This window comes from Callospermophilus lateralis, chromosome 13 (assembly GCF_048772815.1).
Source record: "Callospermophilus lateralis isolate mCalLat2 chromosome 13, mCalLat2.hap1, whole genome shotgun sequence".
NCBI lineage: Eukaryota > Metazoa > Chordata > Mammalia > Rodentia > Sciuridae > Callospermophilus > Callospermophilus lateralis.
In genome coordinates, this window is record NC_135317.1 from 101231514 (window position 1) to 101250671 (window position 19158).

Genomic DNA, 19158 nt, shown 5'->3' on the forward strand with positions numbered 1-19158 from the left:
GGCCTGCATTTTATTTTCCTTTGAATACCTTGAATTGGTTCATCTTCTATGCTAGCATCCCTTCTTTTATTTCAGTTAAACTGTATTAACATTCCTAAATGAAAAAATTCCAATTTTTAAGGTTTGTTAGGACAGATGAAAACTAGTAGGTAGCAAGAAAAGATATATAGCGAAAAAAGTGAAGGGGCATTGAAAGTAATGGCCATTTATTGAGTTTCTGATTTCAGTGTGTGTGTGTGTGTGTGTGTGTGTGTGTGTGTTTTGGTTTTGTTTTAGTTTCTTATACTCAAACATATTGATAATAAGTTCATTTTAAAGATTTCTAATTCCTCTCAAAATAGAAAATTTAATGAATTTATTTCAGGAAAAGGATGGAAAAAGATAATATTGAATTTGTATTATATCATAGACTAAGTAATTATTCTTTCTATAAAACTGCATGAAATATATCTCATGTTGATCACTTACTGCAGAGAATCTGAGAGAAAACCAGAAACTGCTTTTTCAATCTTCCTTTGCTTGTTTGTGTCAACACTTTACTTAGCATCCACAAGGTGGCAGCATTTATTTACAATATCTCATCTATGAGACCATTTACAAGGAGTGAAAATTGGTGGCTTCTAGTGGAGTTCATCCTCCTGATTATCTACCAGATGGTCCTAGGTTAATAACATCAAGTAGTGAATGGAAAGGAGACACTTTTTTGGTCTTCATACAAGCAGTAACGCACATTTTACATTTTGTCTGACATTAGATTTTCTGTGACACCAGACATTATTGTAAAGTTTAAACTTACGTGGTATTTAGTAGTGATGGCCTTTTGCTGAGTTTCTGGTGTGTGTGTGTGTGTGTGTGTGTATGTGTGTGTGTGTATTTTGGATTGAACCCAGGCCAGGGCCTTGTGCATGCGAGGCAAGCACTCTACTATCTGAGCTATATCCTCAGCCCCTCCATGTATATAGTCATTTATTTAAAAATAATTTACAGTTGCTATCCTGTGTGTGTGTGTGTGTGTGTGTGTGTGTGTGTGTGTGTGTGTGTGTTCATACATGTACTTAGGGTAATGATGTCCATCTCATTCCACCTTCTTTCCTATCCCCATTCCCCCTCCCTTCTGCTCCCTCCCCTTTGTTGTATCTAAAGTTTCACCATTTCTACCATGCCCCCACCATCCCTATTATGAGTCAGCATCCTCATATCAGAGAAAACATCATTTAGCATTTGGCTTTTGGGGATTGGCTTAGCATAATATTCTCCAAATCCATCCATTTACCCTGCAAATTCCATGATTTTGTTTTCCTTTAATGCTGAGTAATATTCCATTGTGTATATATTTTCCTATTCATTCATTTACTGAAGGGCATCTGGGTTGGTCCTCCTGATTTGATTTTTAAATACCTAAATTGTTATGGTCAAAATTGTTATACAATCCACCATAGATTATTTTAACATTTTTGCTTATGTTTATTCAAATTGTTGAAATTGAGTTATGTCAATTTAAATTGTTGAAATTGAGTTATGTCAATGTAAATTCATGAAAAGAAAATGTTCATATATTGAGGCATTCATTGATGCTAACTCAGTTTACTTCTCAGACACCCATAGGAAAAGTAATTCATTCTTTTCAGGTTCTGGTACCTCTATTATTCGCTTGTTAACTAGGCCTGAATGATGAACATTTTTTAATTTTAATTTAATGTTGTTACATTCAGGCAGTCTCTTTTTGCATAGTTCAGATCATTCAAATTTTGTTTTTAAAGTAGCTATTTAAAAAGAAAAGATTATTTTTGCTAAACATCATTTATAATGAATTTTGATCCAGATCAGATTTAGGGTAACTGTAACTTTTAACATGTTTGTGTTTTGTTTGATACCAGGGATTGAGTCCAGGAGCACTTATCCCCTGAGCCACATTCCCAGCTGTATTTATTTTTTATTTTGAATCAGGATCTCACTAAGTTGTATAAAGCCTTGCCAAGTGGTTGAGGCTGGCCTTAGAAGTTGGAATCCTCCTGCCTCAGCCCCATAAATTGCTATGATTACAGGCGTATAACACCATGTCCAGCTTTAATATGCTTTTGATTGTAGAGTGCTATTGAATTTTAAAATTTTATTTAACAGATCTCCAAGCACTTATTAACTGGATTTATAAAAAAAGAGATATACTTTTAAGGACTGTCAGTATCCCCCCCACCACACACACACACACACACACACACACACACACACACACCCCAGCCCTGCCTCTCTGAATCAGAATATATTTCTATCATTGTCCTAAAAGTCACTGGCTGTATAGGACTGTGGAAAAATAAGATGAATGGAAGAGCAGAAGAGAAGATTTTCTTCCTAAATTTTGCCTGGGATCCATCTTTTCAAGGAGTTCATTTGCTGAACAGTGTTTTAGGCTGGAAGTTCCCTGCTGGGTAGTAAGAGGAAAGGAGAAGAAAGTGGGCATGGAGGCAGATACTTTTGGAGATTAGGTGGCTGGGAATTAAAAAATCTTTTAAGAGCTGTGCAGTTTCCATATGTCATCTTACAGTGATGGGAGAAGTAGTGGTTGTAGTTTGTTATGACACTAACATACTTTCTTCTATTCTTTCTTTATATCCCAAATCATGTCGTATGTCATTTTTTGCATAACTTTGTGGTTGAAAGTAGAAATTGTTGTTAAAAACTGGGCTATCTTTGTGTTTAGCAAGTTTAAGAGGAAGATAAACTTTGAGCATAGTCTCTGGAGAAAACATGGAAAGTTAAAGAAATATAATTCATATATATTCAGTTGTGTAGACTACCTCTGCAGGAGAAAGCCTTTATGAATCTTTGAAGTACAACTCCAAATTTGAAGTAGGGGCTAGAAAGAGCAGTTTGCATGAGTAAAGTTTCATTTGAATGAAAAAAAAAATGTGATCTTATTTCTTTGTTATCTATTCTATATAGAAATAGGCCCAATTAATCTTATTTAAATGAGATGAAATGAGAACTTGAAATTATTCTAGCATTTTATGTGGCACAGTGTAAATACTGAGTAAATGTTAGTGTTATAATTTCAGATTTACAAGCTTACCCTTAGAATAGTGCTTCGGAATTAGAACTAGAGCTTGTTAAAATAAGATTGCAGAGCCCCATTCCCATAATTTCTGATGATCTAGACTGTATAGGGGGAAAACACGTGGATTTCTAACAAATTCCCATGTGATACTAATGGTACTTGTCTGAGAAATGTTGCTGTAGGTTAAGAGCTTTGAAAAGAAGAAATTCTGATAGAAAATATTTATAATCTTCAGGGAAAGGTCATGATTATTTTTTAATAAACCATATGTATTAAAACAGTTTAATAGCCACATAGTAGACAGTATAATGAATTAATAAGATACTTACACCTACTTAAGTAATGAATAACTTTGTTATTCAGTATTAGAAGTGCAGGGGGGTAGTTTGTCTCATAAAAGTGAAGTTCATTTTCGTGCTTAGATAATTTATAGATTTTGCACTTGCACAAAGGTGAGAGGTATAAATATCTTTGAAAGTAGAAAATGTGGTCAATATAATCAGTAGGTGGGAAGAGGGAAAGCAAAAATAACTGTCCTGTGCTCAGGGTAGAGACTAAGTAGATTCATTGAATTCTGTATTTCTACAGTAATTTATAAGGTAATTTTTTTGTTACTAGGCAGAAATACTATGATTTATTCCCATTTATAAAAACAACAAAGAGAAAACAGATGATAAAAACTTTTAATTCAAAATGCAGTTGATTTCAGTACGTTTCTCAACTGTAACATTGAAAACAAGTAAACAGTAGAATGGCATTATCAAGATTCTAAAAGTGATAGTCAAGCTAGAATTCTCTATTTGGGAAAGTTATTTCAAGATGAGCATAAATGCAGAGATTTTAAATTAAGCAAAAATGAAGGGAGTTTAGAGAATGTTTGACATGTGCTTCAGGAAAAGAAATGATTTGAGAAGGAGACGTTTAAATTGAAGTAGTCAGGGTACAGTCAGAGAAAATAAAGAATTTAAAAGTTTCAAGCAGAAAGCAATTAAAATAAAAAAAAAATTGGGAAATTTAAAATTGTAATAAGGGATAGAAGATCAAAGTTGAGTAGCGGAGATTGTAAACCGTACATAAAGCAGCAACAGTAGCTTCCTCTTAACTCAATGTATATTATGCAATTTAAATGGTAATACTGTGTCTGTGTGCCTCAAATATACCATTCTGTTGGGCGATGTCAATAATGGGGAATGCTATGTATGTTTGGGGGCAAGGGTATGGAGAAAATCTATACCTTCACTATAGTTTTGCTGTGAACCTTAAAACTGCTGTAAACAATAATGTTAGTTTTTTTTTCTTTTAATGAGATAGGACCAAAATATCCCCTCTAAAGAGGAGTGATTGACATTTAAAAGAATTAAGAGTTTGATTAACTTTAAAACGTCTTAATTTAACATGGATGTTAACATCTCTTTGAAAAATAATTAAAACAATTTGGATCTCTAAAAAAAACTCAGTTGAAACAATACATATTATCACAGAAAAATGTGATTGATAAGTGTATATAGGCAAAAGCTCCTGTCAAAAGGAAAATACTTTGATGATAAATCACAATGTAAAACACTCATGTGTGCTGTATTTAAGAGTTCTTAAAATACAAGAGCTGTGAGTGTTGAAAATGAGATTTAATTCAGGTTAGAAAGCATTGAATGTCAATTTCTTAGTTTCTGTCCTTCACTCTGCCTTAATCTGTCATTTTTCTTTTGCACGCCCTTGTGCGCGCGCACACACACACACAAACACACACACACACAATGTTGTAATGATTGGGGCCAGTCCATGGTGGAGTTTAAATAAAAATCCCTGTGTTAACTCTAAGAGAAAAGAAGCATATTTAAATATTGAGACTTTAAAGCAGATCCATGACAAGCTGAGTGGACCAAAAATAAAACTAAGTTACAAAACCATTTAAAACTTACAAACAAGCTAGAGCATATATACAAACTCTGATAAAGAATAAACTTTATCTTTGGAACATCAGAAAATGTGCAAAATCTTGATCATATACCAAACCTCAAATTATAGAAAAATAACAGAATGCATTCTCTGATCACAATATGGAATAAGATGATTAGGAGATAATGGAATGAGATAAATTTAGGAGATGATAAAAACTTATCATGTGCCAGGCATAGTTGCACACACCTGTAATTCCAGCAACTCTGGAGACCAAGGCAGGAGGATGGCCTAGTTCAAGGTCAGCCTCAGCAATTTAGCAAAGCCCTAAACAACTTAATGAGACCTTGTCTTAAAAATAAAAAAGAGCTGGGGATGTGGTTCTTTGGTTAAGTGCTTCTGGGTTCAATTCCTGGTAGGGGGGAAAAACCCCCAACGTACAGGTAAATCTAAACGTACAGGTAAATCTAAACGCTGTTAGGCAGCTCTAAAGATCAAAAGGGAGATGAAGCTACTGTGATGAAACTTCTCTGTGTTGGAACCTGTAGAGATAGCTCAGTGCTGAGAATGAACTTCTTGCTTTCAGCCCTTACTGATAAAGAAAGTATGGGAAGAATGTAGTTAAGCACCTAACCAAAGAAGCCAGAGAAAGAGCAAAATAAATCTAAATAAAATAGAAATAAGTAGGATAAAAGTAATACATTATGAAAATAATTATTAAATCAATCCATAGTCTTTTTAAAACAGATGATGCAGATTGCTAGTTAACCTGATTAAGTAAAACTAGGAGAAACCATGAGTACATTAAAAAAAGAAAAAGAAAGAAACTGGGGAAATGACTGCCAGTATATAGGAAGAAAAAAACATTAAGAAAAAATTGTAGGTAATTTGGGGAACTTGAATGAAAGAGATTATTTTCTAGGGAATGTAAGTGATCTAAACAAGCCAGGCCCTAAAAGGAAACAAAAATCTTTATGGACTAATAAATTATGATAGGAAAAAATAAAGTTGACAAATAGAAAATAATCTAAGGACACACTTAACTGGAAAAAAGTGAGACATCTAAAAGAAGAAAACTTTAAATTTTGTTTAATTAACAATATCTTAAACAAATAGAAACAACATATTCCTAGATGGAAACACATCATAAAAATCGGTGTATAAATTTTACATGGTTGTAATGAAAATGCCAATGGATACATTTGGTTTAGGAAATAGATAAGTTGTTTTCAAACTTTAAAATACAGTTTACCAATGAAAATTCAGAGGATAAAGAATAATGAGACAGCAAGCTGGGCAAGGTTGTTGGGGGCTGAGGCAGAAGGATGACAAGTTTGAGACCATACTCAGTAACTCAGTGAGATCCTGTCACAAAACAATCAAAACCAAACCAAAACAAAAACTCCCCTGGGTTCAATTTCCAGCACCAAAAAGCAAAAGTAGGGGTTAATGAGAGGGCACTGGTTCCTACAAGATGTTACCACATATTATGATGAAATTTTAATTAAAACTGTATGGTGTAAGAATACAGAGAATGTCATCCCACATTCTTGTAGGAATTTAGTAAATACAGTATAAACATTATTCTTGTGAAAAATAAAATACTTAGTGCACTCGTCATAAAACAAATTCCAGATAGATTGAATATTTAAATAGAAAAAAACCGAAACTGGCAAACTTTTAAAAGAAAATTCAGGATACAGTTGTTTAAAATCCCATGGAAAACAGTAAAAAAAGGAATAAAGAAAATAATGCAAGCAAGCATGGGATAGAGGCAGACTCAAGGTAGCTGCTTGAAGCAAGTTAGGTAAATGGCCTTAATAAGAAGCTGATGTCGAGTTAAGACCTAATGGAAGAGAGGAAGTGTTTGCCATGTACATACTGAGAGAAGAGTACTACATCCTCAGGTTTTACCAGGTGCTGTATGCCTGGATGGAAAGAGGTGTGGAATTTCTTAGGTGTACCCTTCAGACTAGGGTAGCTGGAACAAGGGAAGCTGGAACAAGTGATTACCATTTTGTAATCACTTCACCTTTTTCAGAAGGTTACATAATAAGCCATTAAGTATTTTGAACCAATGGAATGATGATGTGATTTGTGTTGAGAATAGATTATGGGTTTTAGGAGGTTAAATATGGAAGAAATGATACTAGTAAAGAGCCTTTTATAATAATACAGATAAGAAATATTGTGACTTCATTGAGAATAGTAGCATTGAGCCAGTGCTTTGGTTTGAATGTTTTTGTTGTTCCCCCTTTAACACCACCACCACCGATATTCATTTGTAGAAACCTAATCTCCAGTATGAAGGTATTTGGATGGGGATCCTTAAGAGTGAGTGGAATATGTCCTTACAAAAGAAGCTTAGAGACCCCCTATCCCTTTCTCCATTTATTGCCACATGAGACTCAGGAAAGAGGCCTTTGCCAGATAACAAAAATCTTGATCTTGTACTTCCATCCTTCAGAACTGTGAGAAAAAAAATTCTCTTATTTATAGATTACCCAGTTTTAGGTATTTTGTTACAGAAGCCCAGAAGGACTAAGAAATCAGCAAGGAGTGCTTAGACTTTGGATATATTTTAGAGATAGGGCTGAACGATGCTGCTGGTTAAAGTTAATAAGGAGATGGTTAATTAATAAGATGAAGATGATGTTTGGCAGGGTATTCAGAAACTCAATTTAGGACAAAGATGCCTGTTAAATTAAAATTGGAGCTGTCAGGCATGAGGTATTAGTGCAGAAAGAAATCTGGTATCTGAGACACACATCACATAATCATGAGTGTATAAAATTGTGATAGAGGGGATAAGACCACCAAAGAAATTCATGAAGATTAAAAGGCGACAAGGTACATAGATTTAGCTCTGGGATACTTAAATATAAAAGTGATGATGAGGAGGAAGTAAAGTAGAATGTGATGTAACTGCCAATGAGGTAGGAGAAAAATAACCTCTTTCAAGGAGAAGACAAAGATCATGTGTGTTAGCTGTTGTTGATGTTCAAGTTAAGAATTCACAGTTAACTATTACATTTAGCAACCTGGAAGTCATTGTTGACCTTGTAACAACACTTACAATGGTAAAAGCTTGGTTCCAAGAAGTTAAACAGAGTGGAGAAGACAAATTGGATTGAGTGTGAACTTTTGTGTGTGTGCAAAGTTCTTCTGTTAGAAAAGCAACAGGATGGTAGCTAAAATAGGTTTACAAGAGATTTTTTTTTTTTTAAACTTGATAAGAAAGAAAAACTTTGGATGGCTTGTGGAAAAGATCCAGGATAGATGGAAAAGTTGATGATATGAGAAAGGATGTAGAATTTAGGAAGGTAAGCAAGGGATGGGGCCGATCATACAGATGATCTTCTGATCAGATCTGGCAACTTGGATCATTCATTTTGGAATGACAAGAGAAGTGGCATATCAAAGTATGTTGGGATAAATGCTGATAAGTGAAGAATGTGATGATGGAAGCTGTTGAAAATTGCCTTCTTGTTCTTTTTATATTTTCAATAAACTGAAGAGCAAAATCATCTGAAAAGAATGGGGATGGTTGTCAGAAAGTGCTTTGTCAGGTTAATTTGATCTTATAGAGGGGGCATAGTTAATGCATATGTCTAGGATATGATCATTGTTGTATGGAGTGGAAAGAATAAAAGATCTTTGGAGAAGAGGACGTATAGATGATAAAACTAAGAATTGTGACAGGAGTGGATTTGGAGGCAGAGAGAGTGAACTGATAATTAAAGATTTCCAAGAATGCATGGGGTGATAGAAGGAGTACTAAGGAGAGAAATCTTGGGTGATTTATGTTACAGGAGATTTTTGAGCTGGGGCATTTAAGAGGGAAAATGGTTAGAAGATGCTGTATAGCAAGGAGAACACTGACTCCACGTAAAAGTCTCTGAACATGGCTTGCAGAAGGGCTTCAGGGAAAGCAGTGTTTTCAGGGGTGAGCAGATTCAGTTAGATAAACGAATAGTTAGGGAAGGAATGGACGTAGTTAGGAGCACTAAAGGATGGTGAGAGGTTTATCTTTTACTTACATTAAAATGCACATAATGTTTGATGTAGCACTTACGTCCTGGGATAAATGGACTTAAACATTTAAGAATGATCTTCAATATGTGAGAAATAATAGGAGGATATAATTGCACAATAAAACTTTAGAAATTAATTATTTTACTCAGTTAATTATAGTAAACTGATTAAATTCATGATATATTCATGTGATGGAATTCTATGCAATCCTTGGGAAAGAATGAAAGAATGCTAATATATACAGATATGAAATGATTACAAGAAACTGTTAGTTGAGGGGAAAAACACTTATGAAAACCAGTATGTATAATGCCATTTCATGTGTTTAGTTTAAAAATGTGAATTCCCACATGTTTGTGCATAGGAAAATTCTTATTAGGATATAGAAACTAAAATTATTGGAGGCTTATTTGGAAATCCTGGAAGGAAGACCTTTTTTTCTTGTACATTTTTACTGTTGGCTGCATATTTTTTTTAATAAAAAAGTTTGAAAACATTCAAACTGTGTTGGAGGATTTTCCACAATAGTGGGAGATTAAATTTTGCATCATAGAAAATGAAAATTATGTGACATACTTGACATTCTTCTATGGATCTCTCAAATACTGTTTGTTTTTTAAATATTTTTTTTAGTTGTAAATGGACACAATATCTTTACTTTATTTACTTATTTTTTATGTGGTGATGAGGATCAAACCCAGTGCCTCACTCATGCGAGGTGAGTGCTCTACCACTGAGCTACAACCCCAGCCCTGTTTTGTTTTTTTATATCTTGATTTTTCATCGGCTCAGTCAGTATCTGGCAGATAACAGGCCCTCCAAATATTTGATTACTGAAAATATTCATGCATAATTCTTTAATTTAGGTGGGCCTCAGGAACCATTGACTTCTGAATTCCTGTTTGTGTTTTAACTTAACTGATTTGATTATACTATGTACAATCATTTCTACTAATTATGAACCCTGTGAGCCTACCTTATTCTTTTCCCTCCTCATATTAACTTCTTGCTCAAGTTGAATTTCTGTTGTTATCACTATGTATAAAATAGTGTATAGTGTTATTATTTGTTGTTATTCTTATCTGTGTGTATGATCTTTAGAGACCAGCCCATTTATTAACATTACAATGGCAGTTTGCATAATGATTGGGAGCATAGACTCTGAAACTAGATGGTTTTAATTATGTAGCGTAATCTTGGTCAAATTATTGAACATCAGTATACCTTAGTTTCTTTATCCATTTAGTAAAGATTTAATTTATGTACAATTCTTAAAAACAATGCTTGACATACAGTAAGTATTATATGTAGTGGGAGTTTATCTATTAATATTGATTAATTTGAGAGGAGACTTAATGACACCAATTCTTTATTGACCTTACTCATGTTTGTGTTCTTTAAAGATCTGCCCATTTCTTTTCATTAATGATCAGTTTCTTAATGTATATTCTGTTTCTTTGAAATTATGGTTACCTATTATTCTTGTGACACATTGATAATAATGAATGAGATTTTTTAACAACTGTTCTTACTTGATACTTTCCTTTGATAAATTGGGTTCCAGTGTTCAGGGATATTAATCTACCTTGCTTGTTAATACGTATTTTATAATTGCAAAAAGGTATTACAGACTGTAGGAACACTGACAAAATTCATTTCTTGGGCATATTGACAGCTTTGCATTGCTCGTGTGCCACATTATACCTGAAGTATGCATTAATCTTCTGTCCTATGTGATCTGTTGCCTTGCTGCTTAATCAGTTGATTGATGGCCCTTTTGACAAAGAATATAACTAGTTTTCTGTAACTGAATTGTGTTTTCAACTGTTCACATAAATCACTTTCTTTAAACAGTTAAAATATTTCAATGTATGAAAGAAAAAACAGCCATGTTTAAAGTAAGTTTCTAGTATATTTTTCAGAGGAAATTTGTGTATTTTGAATTAAAAACATCCTGTGAAATCAAATTTATCATTACAGTAAATTTTTCATAAACCAGTGGGTTTAATAATGGCTGGTGATAATATAGGGCATAAGTGAATTTTATATAATAGCAAGACTTCTTACAATTATTTTTAAAGATTTAAATTTGCATAAGCAGATACATTTCACTTAATTTGCTTACCTTTTGTCTCAGCCTATCTAGTCATGGTACACTTTTGTATTATTTTTGTGTTATGCGACTGTAGTAAAAGTGAAATATCCAAAACATAAGAAAATAATAGCAATGAAATCAAATCAAAATGTTAATTTTTTAGTGTGAAATGTAAAAGTGGACTAATGTAGCTAAATAATAAACTGGGTTACAAAAAAGGACAGAACTGTCTTTAACAACAGAGTAACAGAAAAAATAATATACTTTATTTTAAGTCATTGTATCAGCTGTTTTGATAATTTGTGTCAATTTCTCTTCAGTCTCTTTGAACTTGATTTAATAAGTTGCTGTTTAATATTAAAGCTTTTTTATATTAAAAACCAATAGTTTACTAATGGTATGTTTTTCAGTGGCATACTTTTACTAGTACAACATTGTAATGCTGTTGTTTTATTAGCTGTATATGTTTATAAGTGAGCAAAAGAGCATTTAGGCATGATTTAACTGGTTCTCACTTGAAGTCTCAGGCACACCAAAACCTCCTAAATTGAAGACAGGATTTCAGTTCTTAGAACTTTGTTATTTACCAAATATAATATTATTTCTACTTCAGTGACATGAGGCTGTGAAAATAAAATTGAGTTGAGATACATGAATATTTGCCATCAATATAATTCTGCTGTGATAGTGTCTACAGCACAGCAAATGGTAGCTGGGCAGCAGTTCAATTAAGATTAGTGTACAGGGCTGGGGATGTGGCTCAAGTGGTAGCGCGCTCGCCTGGCATGCGTGCCGCCCGGGTTCAATCCTCAGCACCACATACAAACAAAGATGTTGTGTTCGCCGAAAACTAAAAAATAAATATTTAAAAAAAAAAAAAAGATTAGTGTACAGATTAATCCATTACATTGCTATATAGTCATATTTTATTGGAGGGAACATTTGCTGAATTGTGTCATAGTTAGTTACACTTAATGAAATTCTTTCAAGAATTATGTAAAATTGAAGAAGAAACTAAAGTTCATGAATAAATTGACATCACACTGTCTTGAATGGAAATATTCTTAATGTGTACTTACCCTTTTTTATCCATCATCATCAGCTTAGTACGTTTCTTATTAAATGATTAACTAACCGTTAATTGTTCAGTAAAGCTATATGACATCATGTAGGTGTTTGTATTTATATGCCTTTAATGAACGTTTGACATATGCAAGTATTTTAGAAGAAATTCACATACATGGTTGCAGAAGGCACATTCATACATAGTTTTATTTGATTTTAAGCCTTAACCCTTATACTTTACATTCCGACTTGTACACAAATAATCATTGGCATCAACTCTAATGCCAGATTACCTGATTTTTTAAAAATACTATCTCAATCACATGTAAGATAGATGATTTTGAGCAGGTTACTTTAATTCCTGTTGTTCTCACCTAAAAATGTGGATGATGATAATAAACAATAACCACCTCATAGGGTTGTTAGATTAAATGAGTTAATACCTGCAAAATGTTTAATAGTGAATCATACATGGACATTGTTATTATTATTATATAATTGTAGATCAGTGAGAATTATCATGTAGTCTGGATTTATAGCTAAACGACTAGGGAGGATGCTTAAATCATGTGGAGAAGTAATGTATGTGATGATTCTTTTCAATTTTTACTTCCATTAGACCACTTAGATTCCTAGCTAGTTATATAACAATGACTTTGTTGAGGCTCCACGTTAAGTTCCTCAAAAGTTAATAAGAGCTTGTACTTTGCTTTGAAATAGCTTACTTTGAAATTTGCCTTTAAACAAACAATAAGATCACTAAGAAATAGGACTGAATTCCCAAGTTAACTCTAAATGAAGGGAAAGAGTTTAAGGATTGCTGCCCCTATTTGTAATATAAGTGATATGCATTGGTGCCGCAGTCTGGCTGGGCACAAAATCATGAGCCACTCAAGCAGGAACAAACTTTATTTCCAAACTCCCGTGAACACCACGCATGTGGCCTTCTCCTGGAACACACCACACCAACCGGCACTCCCTCCTCTGGAAATACCTCCTATTGCACTTCCCCAATCAGTGGGAACTCTAATCCCCCGAGAGCTCCAAAGTAGCAGGCTGAGGCGGACAGCAGGTGTCTAATAACCAATTGAATACACATCTTAACATAACCATTATCATCTCAATGGCTTGCTGGCATCACCTTTCAACCAAAAATGCCATGCGTCATTCCTACTTGGCTATGGCTCTCAGCATCTCCCCCCTTCTGTTTAATTAAGCACCAAGCATGTGGCTTAGGGACCCTGCCTGTTAGGCTGTCCAATACTACATATGGCCTCAAGGCGTCAGCCTCCTGTCTTAGGTTGGTACCACTGCAATTGGATCATACCCGTCACTGACTACCAGTCCAGCATACAGCCATACTTGTGGATAGGCCTATGCACCAGTGGCGGGGGGTGAGGTTCTTTGCCTCACCTCTGTTGGCCCCCAAATTTGGCCTTGGTGCTAGTGGGGGGTTGAAGTTCTTTGCCTCACCTCTGTTGGCCCCCAAAATTTAGACCATCACTAGCAGAAGGGAGGAGGATACAGAAATGCCACGACACTAAGCCAATTGACGGCTCCTTTGAAAAATTGTACCACCGGTGACACCATCAGCAAAAATACTCCAGCATTACCACAATTCACTGCACCAACAGATAGTTCACAATGTATACAAGTGATACATAGTCCAGGCAAGTTCTGCAAGCAGTTCAAAGTGGAGGAATCTGTCAATATGTCCATTTCCTCCCAAAGTAAATCGACTACTTGATTGAGCATTACTTGTTGAGTTATTATTCACTGATGCATCAGTTTATACAGTTTACTTTGATAGCTATCGAAGAAGCTGTAGTTTGGTTTTATCTTTGTCTTCACTGGCGCTGGGATGAAGATAGGAATTCTGGCAATGATGGCTTAAAAAAAAAAATATGTAACATTCCAACAGGTACTAAGAAAACAATTTTCTGAACAATTTCCATTATCCTGAACAGAATTATTCAATATAGTGAAAAGGAAAGGTGAAAGTAAACAAACAGATCTGTTAACCTCCTTATTTGTTCACATTTAAAACAATCCTCAATAGCTGTTTACCCATATTGGAGATCACTTTTGTCTGGGAGATATATCGGGAATGGATTTGGGGAAAAGTAATGATAAAAATGGCTCCATTTTTATGTGTGTTCTGTCCCTTTTTCATCACCCAGTTCAGTATTTCAGCTTGTATGCTATTTTATTAAAATAGCATTAAGTGCTCTGAAATCTGTCACAAAATGGTAGGAAAAGAAATAGCTAGAATTTGTGCAAAAATTAATTGATAATATTCTTTTGACATGTTTATAATGTACCAAACCATTCAAACCATTAAATTTTACTAGGGTTAGTAGAGCTGAATTGAAAAGCATATCAGGTGTTGGGAACAAAAGCCTGTCTGCAAGCATAGCTGTATATGCACAGCTAAGCTGTCTTGGTGTATCTTGATGTGTTATCGTGGACATTGACCTAGCATAATTTGAACATATTTCAAATAGATCTTTTATCCATGTAGATCAAATAATTTTCACTTTAAAAATAGAAAGTATAAAATTGTGAAAATTGTTTTTGTAAACGTCACAAGGATAGGTAAATGATTTTAAGAGATAAACTATATACTTTTTCCTCCTTAGTATTGAGTTTGACAGAGATTGTGACTATTTTGCAATTGCTGGGGTTACAAAGAAGATTAAAGTCTATGAATATGGCACAGTCATCCAGGATGCAGTGGATATTCATTACCCTGAGAATGAAATGACTTGCAATTCCAAAATCAGGTATTTACATGGTTTTCTTGTCCTGATGCAGTATGTATATAACAATTGGTATGTATAATTAATGAGAGATTGTTTTACCTTTCCATGAGATTCCTTACATATCCATGGTGAATGATGTAATTGCACTGCATATATGGAGGATGTGTTATTGACTTAAAACAGAATATCTTTTTAGATATTATAGAATTTGGGGGAATTGAGAATAGCTAAAACCATAAATGTTGAAAGTTTGACTTTGTTAGAACATTTTAATTGAAATTTCAGTCATAAGTTACATTGGTCAAGGCAAAATTTTTTGGATATAAATACAGAAACCCAGTTCAAACTAGTTTATCTGTCTTGTGTGATTCTCTACAACTGAAAGCTGTAACCTCATATCCATCTTACAACTAGTGATCAGAGTAAAAAGGATTAAAGGTCATTACTTGATTTATTACTTTCAGTTTAAAAATCTAGGAGTTGTTGGTAGAATTGTGATTGTGAACTTTAAATAAAAGCTGCTCTATCTGATCACATTAAAATCCTTTATATCCTATTATTTATATGTAAAGTAAGTTTTAACTTTCTTTCAGCTGTATCAGTTGGAGTAGCTACCATAAGAATTTGTTAGCTAGCAGTGATTATGAAGGCACTGTTATCCTATGGGATGGATTCACAGGACAGAGGTCAAAGGTCTATCAGGTAAATTAAGGATACTCATTATATAAGAATAAGAATTATATTTTTGCCTCATTTTCTTTACAATTATAGAACTTCATGTGTGTTATGATTACAGATTTGAAGACTATTTGATATTTTTTACACATGTGTGATAATTGTAATACCTCATCCAAAGGATTTCTTCAGACCTTGATGTTTTTATCAATCTCTCAAATAAGTTTCCAAAAATAATAATATTAGTAAATGTATATATAAAAAGCTTAATAATTGCTTTGCATCAATATTTTAGGTTGCTTTTGTTTTTTTAGCCTCTTGTCTTTCCTGCCCTTTCATAGCAATAAATTGGTTATCAGTATTTTGTTGTTTCATTTTACTTTATTTATTTTAAGATCTATATTCTAAGTCTTTTTGTCTTCCTTCTACTTCCAGGAGCACGAGAAGAGGTGTTGGAGTGTTGATTTTAATTTGATGGATCCTAAACTTTTAGCTTCAGGTTCTGATGATGCAAAAGGTACTATTTGAATCTCTCTCCTAGCATTACCCTCTCCTGCTAATTCCTTTAATTGTCTGAGATACAAACACTTAGTGAAAGTCTCCTGGCATTCCTTTGTGATTACTGATAAACTATGCCAAACATAATTTACAAAAATCAGTTTCTCTTTTTTGAGTGAAGGAAAAATGAATGTATTGCATTCTTATAATGATGTTTTCTGGATTTGTGCCACATAATGACATTTTAAATTGCTGTCATCTTATAGCCAGGTCCTTTGGAAGTTTTTGGTGTATCCTAAAGTCTCTTCACAAAGTTTATAATATTTTAAGGCAAAACCTCTGTATTTCTTTTTGCCTATTTAATTGACTTTTTCTCTTTTTCTTGTTTATCCAACTTTGTTATCTATTTCTGTTATTCTTACTGTGCTTTCCTGGTATGATTCTTCTATTAGGTTTATAAAGCTCTGTGGACAAATTTCTTTTACCTTAGAGTCAGTAGCCTTAAATTCTTTGCCCTTTTGTTCTTTTCTTCATGTAACTTCCAGACTAATGGTTAGATAGACAAAAATAGGTCTGGCATTGGAAGCATTCTGTTTTCTCTACATCCTTTCAACACTTACTATTTCTTTCCTTCTTACCTTCCTCCTTTCTCTTGCTTCCCCCCCCCCTTTTTTTTTTAAGAGAGAGAGAGGAGAGAGAGAGAGAGAATTTTTTAATATTTATTTTTTAGTTATCGGCGGACACAACATCTTTGTTTGTACGTGGTGCTGAGAATCGAACCCTGGGCCGCACGCATGCCAGGCGAGCGCGCTACCGCTTGAGCCACATCCCCAGCCCGCTTTTCACCTTTTAATTTATTTGTTTATATTTTTTAAATATATGTTTGAAGATCCTAATATTAGGAACAAAGTGGTAGCTCATTGGGGTTTTGATTTCTGCTTTTTTGTCATTTATTGTTATTGATTATCTTTTTTTATGTATGCATTAGCCATTCATATATTTTTTTTTTTTAAATTATCTATTCAAAGTCTCCTCTTTTAATCAGCTTATTTGTTTTTGGTTTATTTGCATGGGTTGTAAGAATTATCTGTATATTCTGGATGTTAATCACTTATCAGATATGTGATTTGCAAATGTTTTCTCCCATTCTGTGGTTGCCTTATTAATTTGTTTATAATGTTCTTTAATGAATGAATTTTTTTTTTTATTTTGATGAAATTTAAGTTATTTTGTTGTTGTTGTTGCCTGTGCCTTTGGTGTCATAACCAAGAAATCACTGACAAATTAAATGTCATGAAGCTTTTCACCCTTGTTTCCCTTTATGAGTGTTTTAGTTCTTACATTTATGTCTTTGATCCATTTAAATTTTGTGTATGGTATAGGATACGACTTTATTCTTTTACACATGGATTTCCAGTTTTCCCAGGACCTCTAGTTAAAAATACTGTCTTTTCCCATGTTGAATGGTGTCAGCACCCTTTTCAAAAATCATTCCACTGTCCATACAAGGTTTTATCTCTGGTTTTTCTGCATTAGTTATTTGTTTTTTAATATATGTCTTTGTACTGTTACCACATTGTTTTGATTAGTCTAGAGTTGTTTTGAAATGAAGAAGGATGAGTCCTTCTTGTTTGTTTCTTTTAAAGATTATTTTGGCTATTTGAGACCCTTGAAATTCTGTATATATTTTTTTTTTTCTATTTTTGTAAAATACTTGGGGGTTTTGGAAGGGATTGCATTGAGACTTCATTGATTTTTATTTTTTATTATTTTCTTCTTCTTGATCTGGGCTTAATTTTCTCTCCTTTTTTGAGTTTAAGGTGAAGTTTTGTCACCATTTTGAGACCTCCTTTTTTCTAATCTAAACGCTTTGTTATGCATTTCCCTTTAAGCACTTCTATAGATGGTTCCAAAAATATTCTTACATATGAAAATATATGATGTTATCAGAGTATGTACACTTAAGCACATATTTAAATAATACTATAATGAATGCACATGTAAAGGATATATCACCTTACTCTAGATTGCTTGTTTTGTTAACCTGTCCTTTTAATTTAATTTAATTTAATTTTTTCTTAAATTTTACTTTGGTACTAAGGATTGAACTCAGAGGTACTCAACCACTGAGCCATATCCCCACCCTTTTAAATATTTTATTTAGAGACAGGATCTTTCTAAAGTTGTTTAGGCCTCACTAAGTTGCTGAGGCTGGCTTTGAACTCATAATATTCCTGCCCCCACCTCCCAAGCTGCTGGGATTATAAGTGTGCGCCACCTTGCATGGCTTGTTACCTGTCTTTTAAGTTAAGTTTTCTTGTGGGTCTGAATTACCTCTCAGTATCATTGTTTATTTTGGCTTTGACATTGAAGCTAGACTTTGTTGGCTTCAAATAAGTTGTTGTGTTCTTCAGGCATTCAGTTTAAACACTTTTTGGTCCTGGTAAACCAAATTATTTCACATTGGCACAAAGCACATCAGTCATAACAAGGAAACTTTTCAAGTTACAGAAGTACTTGCTAATGTATTTATTTCTCTTTATTGTCTTTCCCTTAGTGAAGCTGTGGTCTACCAACCTAGACAATTCAGTGGCAAGCATTGAGGCAAAGGCTAACGTGTGCTGTGTTAAATTTAGCCCTTCTTCTAGATACCATTTGGCTTTTGGCTGTGCGGGTAAGAAATAAAAGCAGATTTGTTTGATTGATGTAGTTATCATGCCTAGAGGAACTTTTTATTTAAACAAATAGCTACCTTTATGAGCTTAAATTTTGTTCTCATTATTAGACTTGAAACTAGAGATATACCGTCCTTATTTACATAGTTAATATACCTTGATTGCACTATTCTATCATTCTTTATTACATAATTTGAGTTTGTTGATTTTTTGACTTATAAAGATATTTAGACAAGCTATATTCTGTAGGCACAATATAGCTTTTTTGTTTAAAGGAAGCCTATTTCTCTGGCAGTTTTTATTGAGTGCCTACTATGCATAAACTAGGGACAGGGAATAATACAGTCTTTTATTATGGAGTACATGCTAATAGTATAAGTATTCAAGAAAAATATTGGTTTTTGT

At 33.6% G+C, this 19158-nt stretch overlaps 1 protein-coding gene across 4 annotated transcripts in view; it reads left to right on the forward strand.

Moving 5' to 3' along the window:
* Positions 1-19158, forward strand: part of Cop1 (COP1 E3 ubiquitin ligase) — a 178873-nt gene that overhangs the window by 90906 nt on the left and 68809 nt on the right. For all 4 annotated transcript variants that reach the window (XM_076872857.2, XM_076872859.2, XM_076872858.2 and 1 more), the window contains 4 exons: positions 14783-14926; positions 15499-15607; positions 16016-16097; positions 18636-18752. In XM_076872857.2, coding sequence (XP_076728972.1) covers positions 14783-14926; positions 15499-15607; positions 16016-16097; positions 18636-18752 — 452 coding nt within the window. The remainder of the gene's footprint in view (positions 1-14782; positions 14927-15498; positions 15608-16015; positions 16098-18635; positions 18753-19158) is intronic.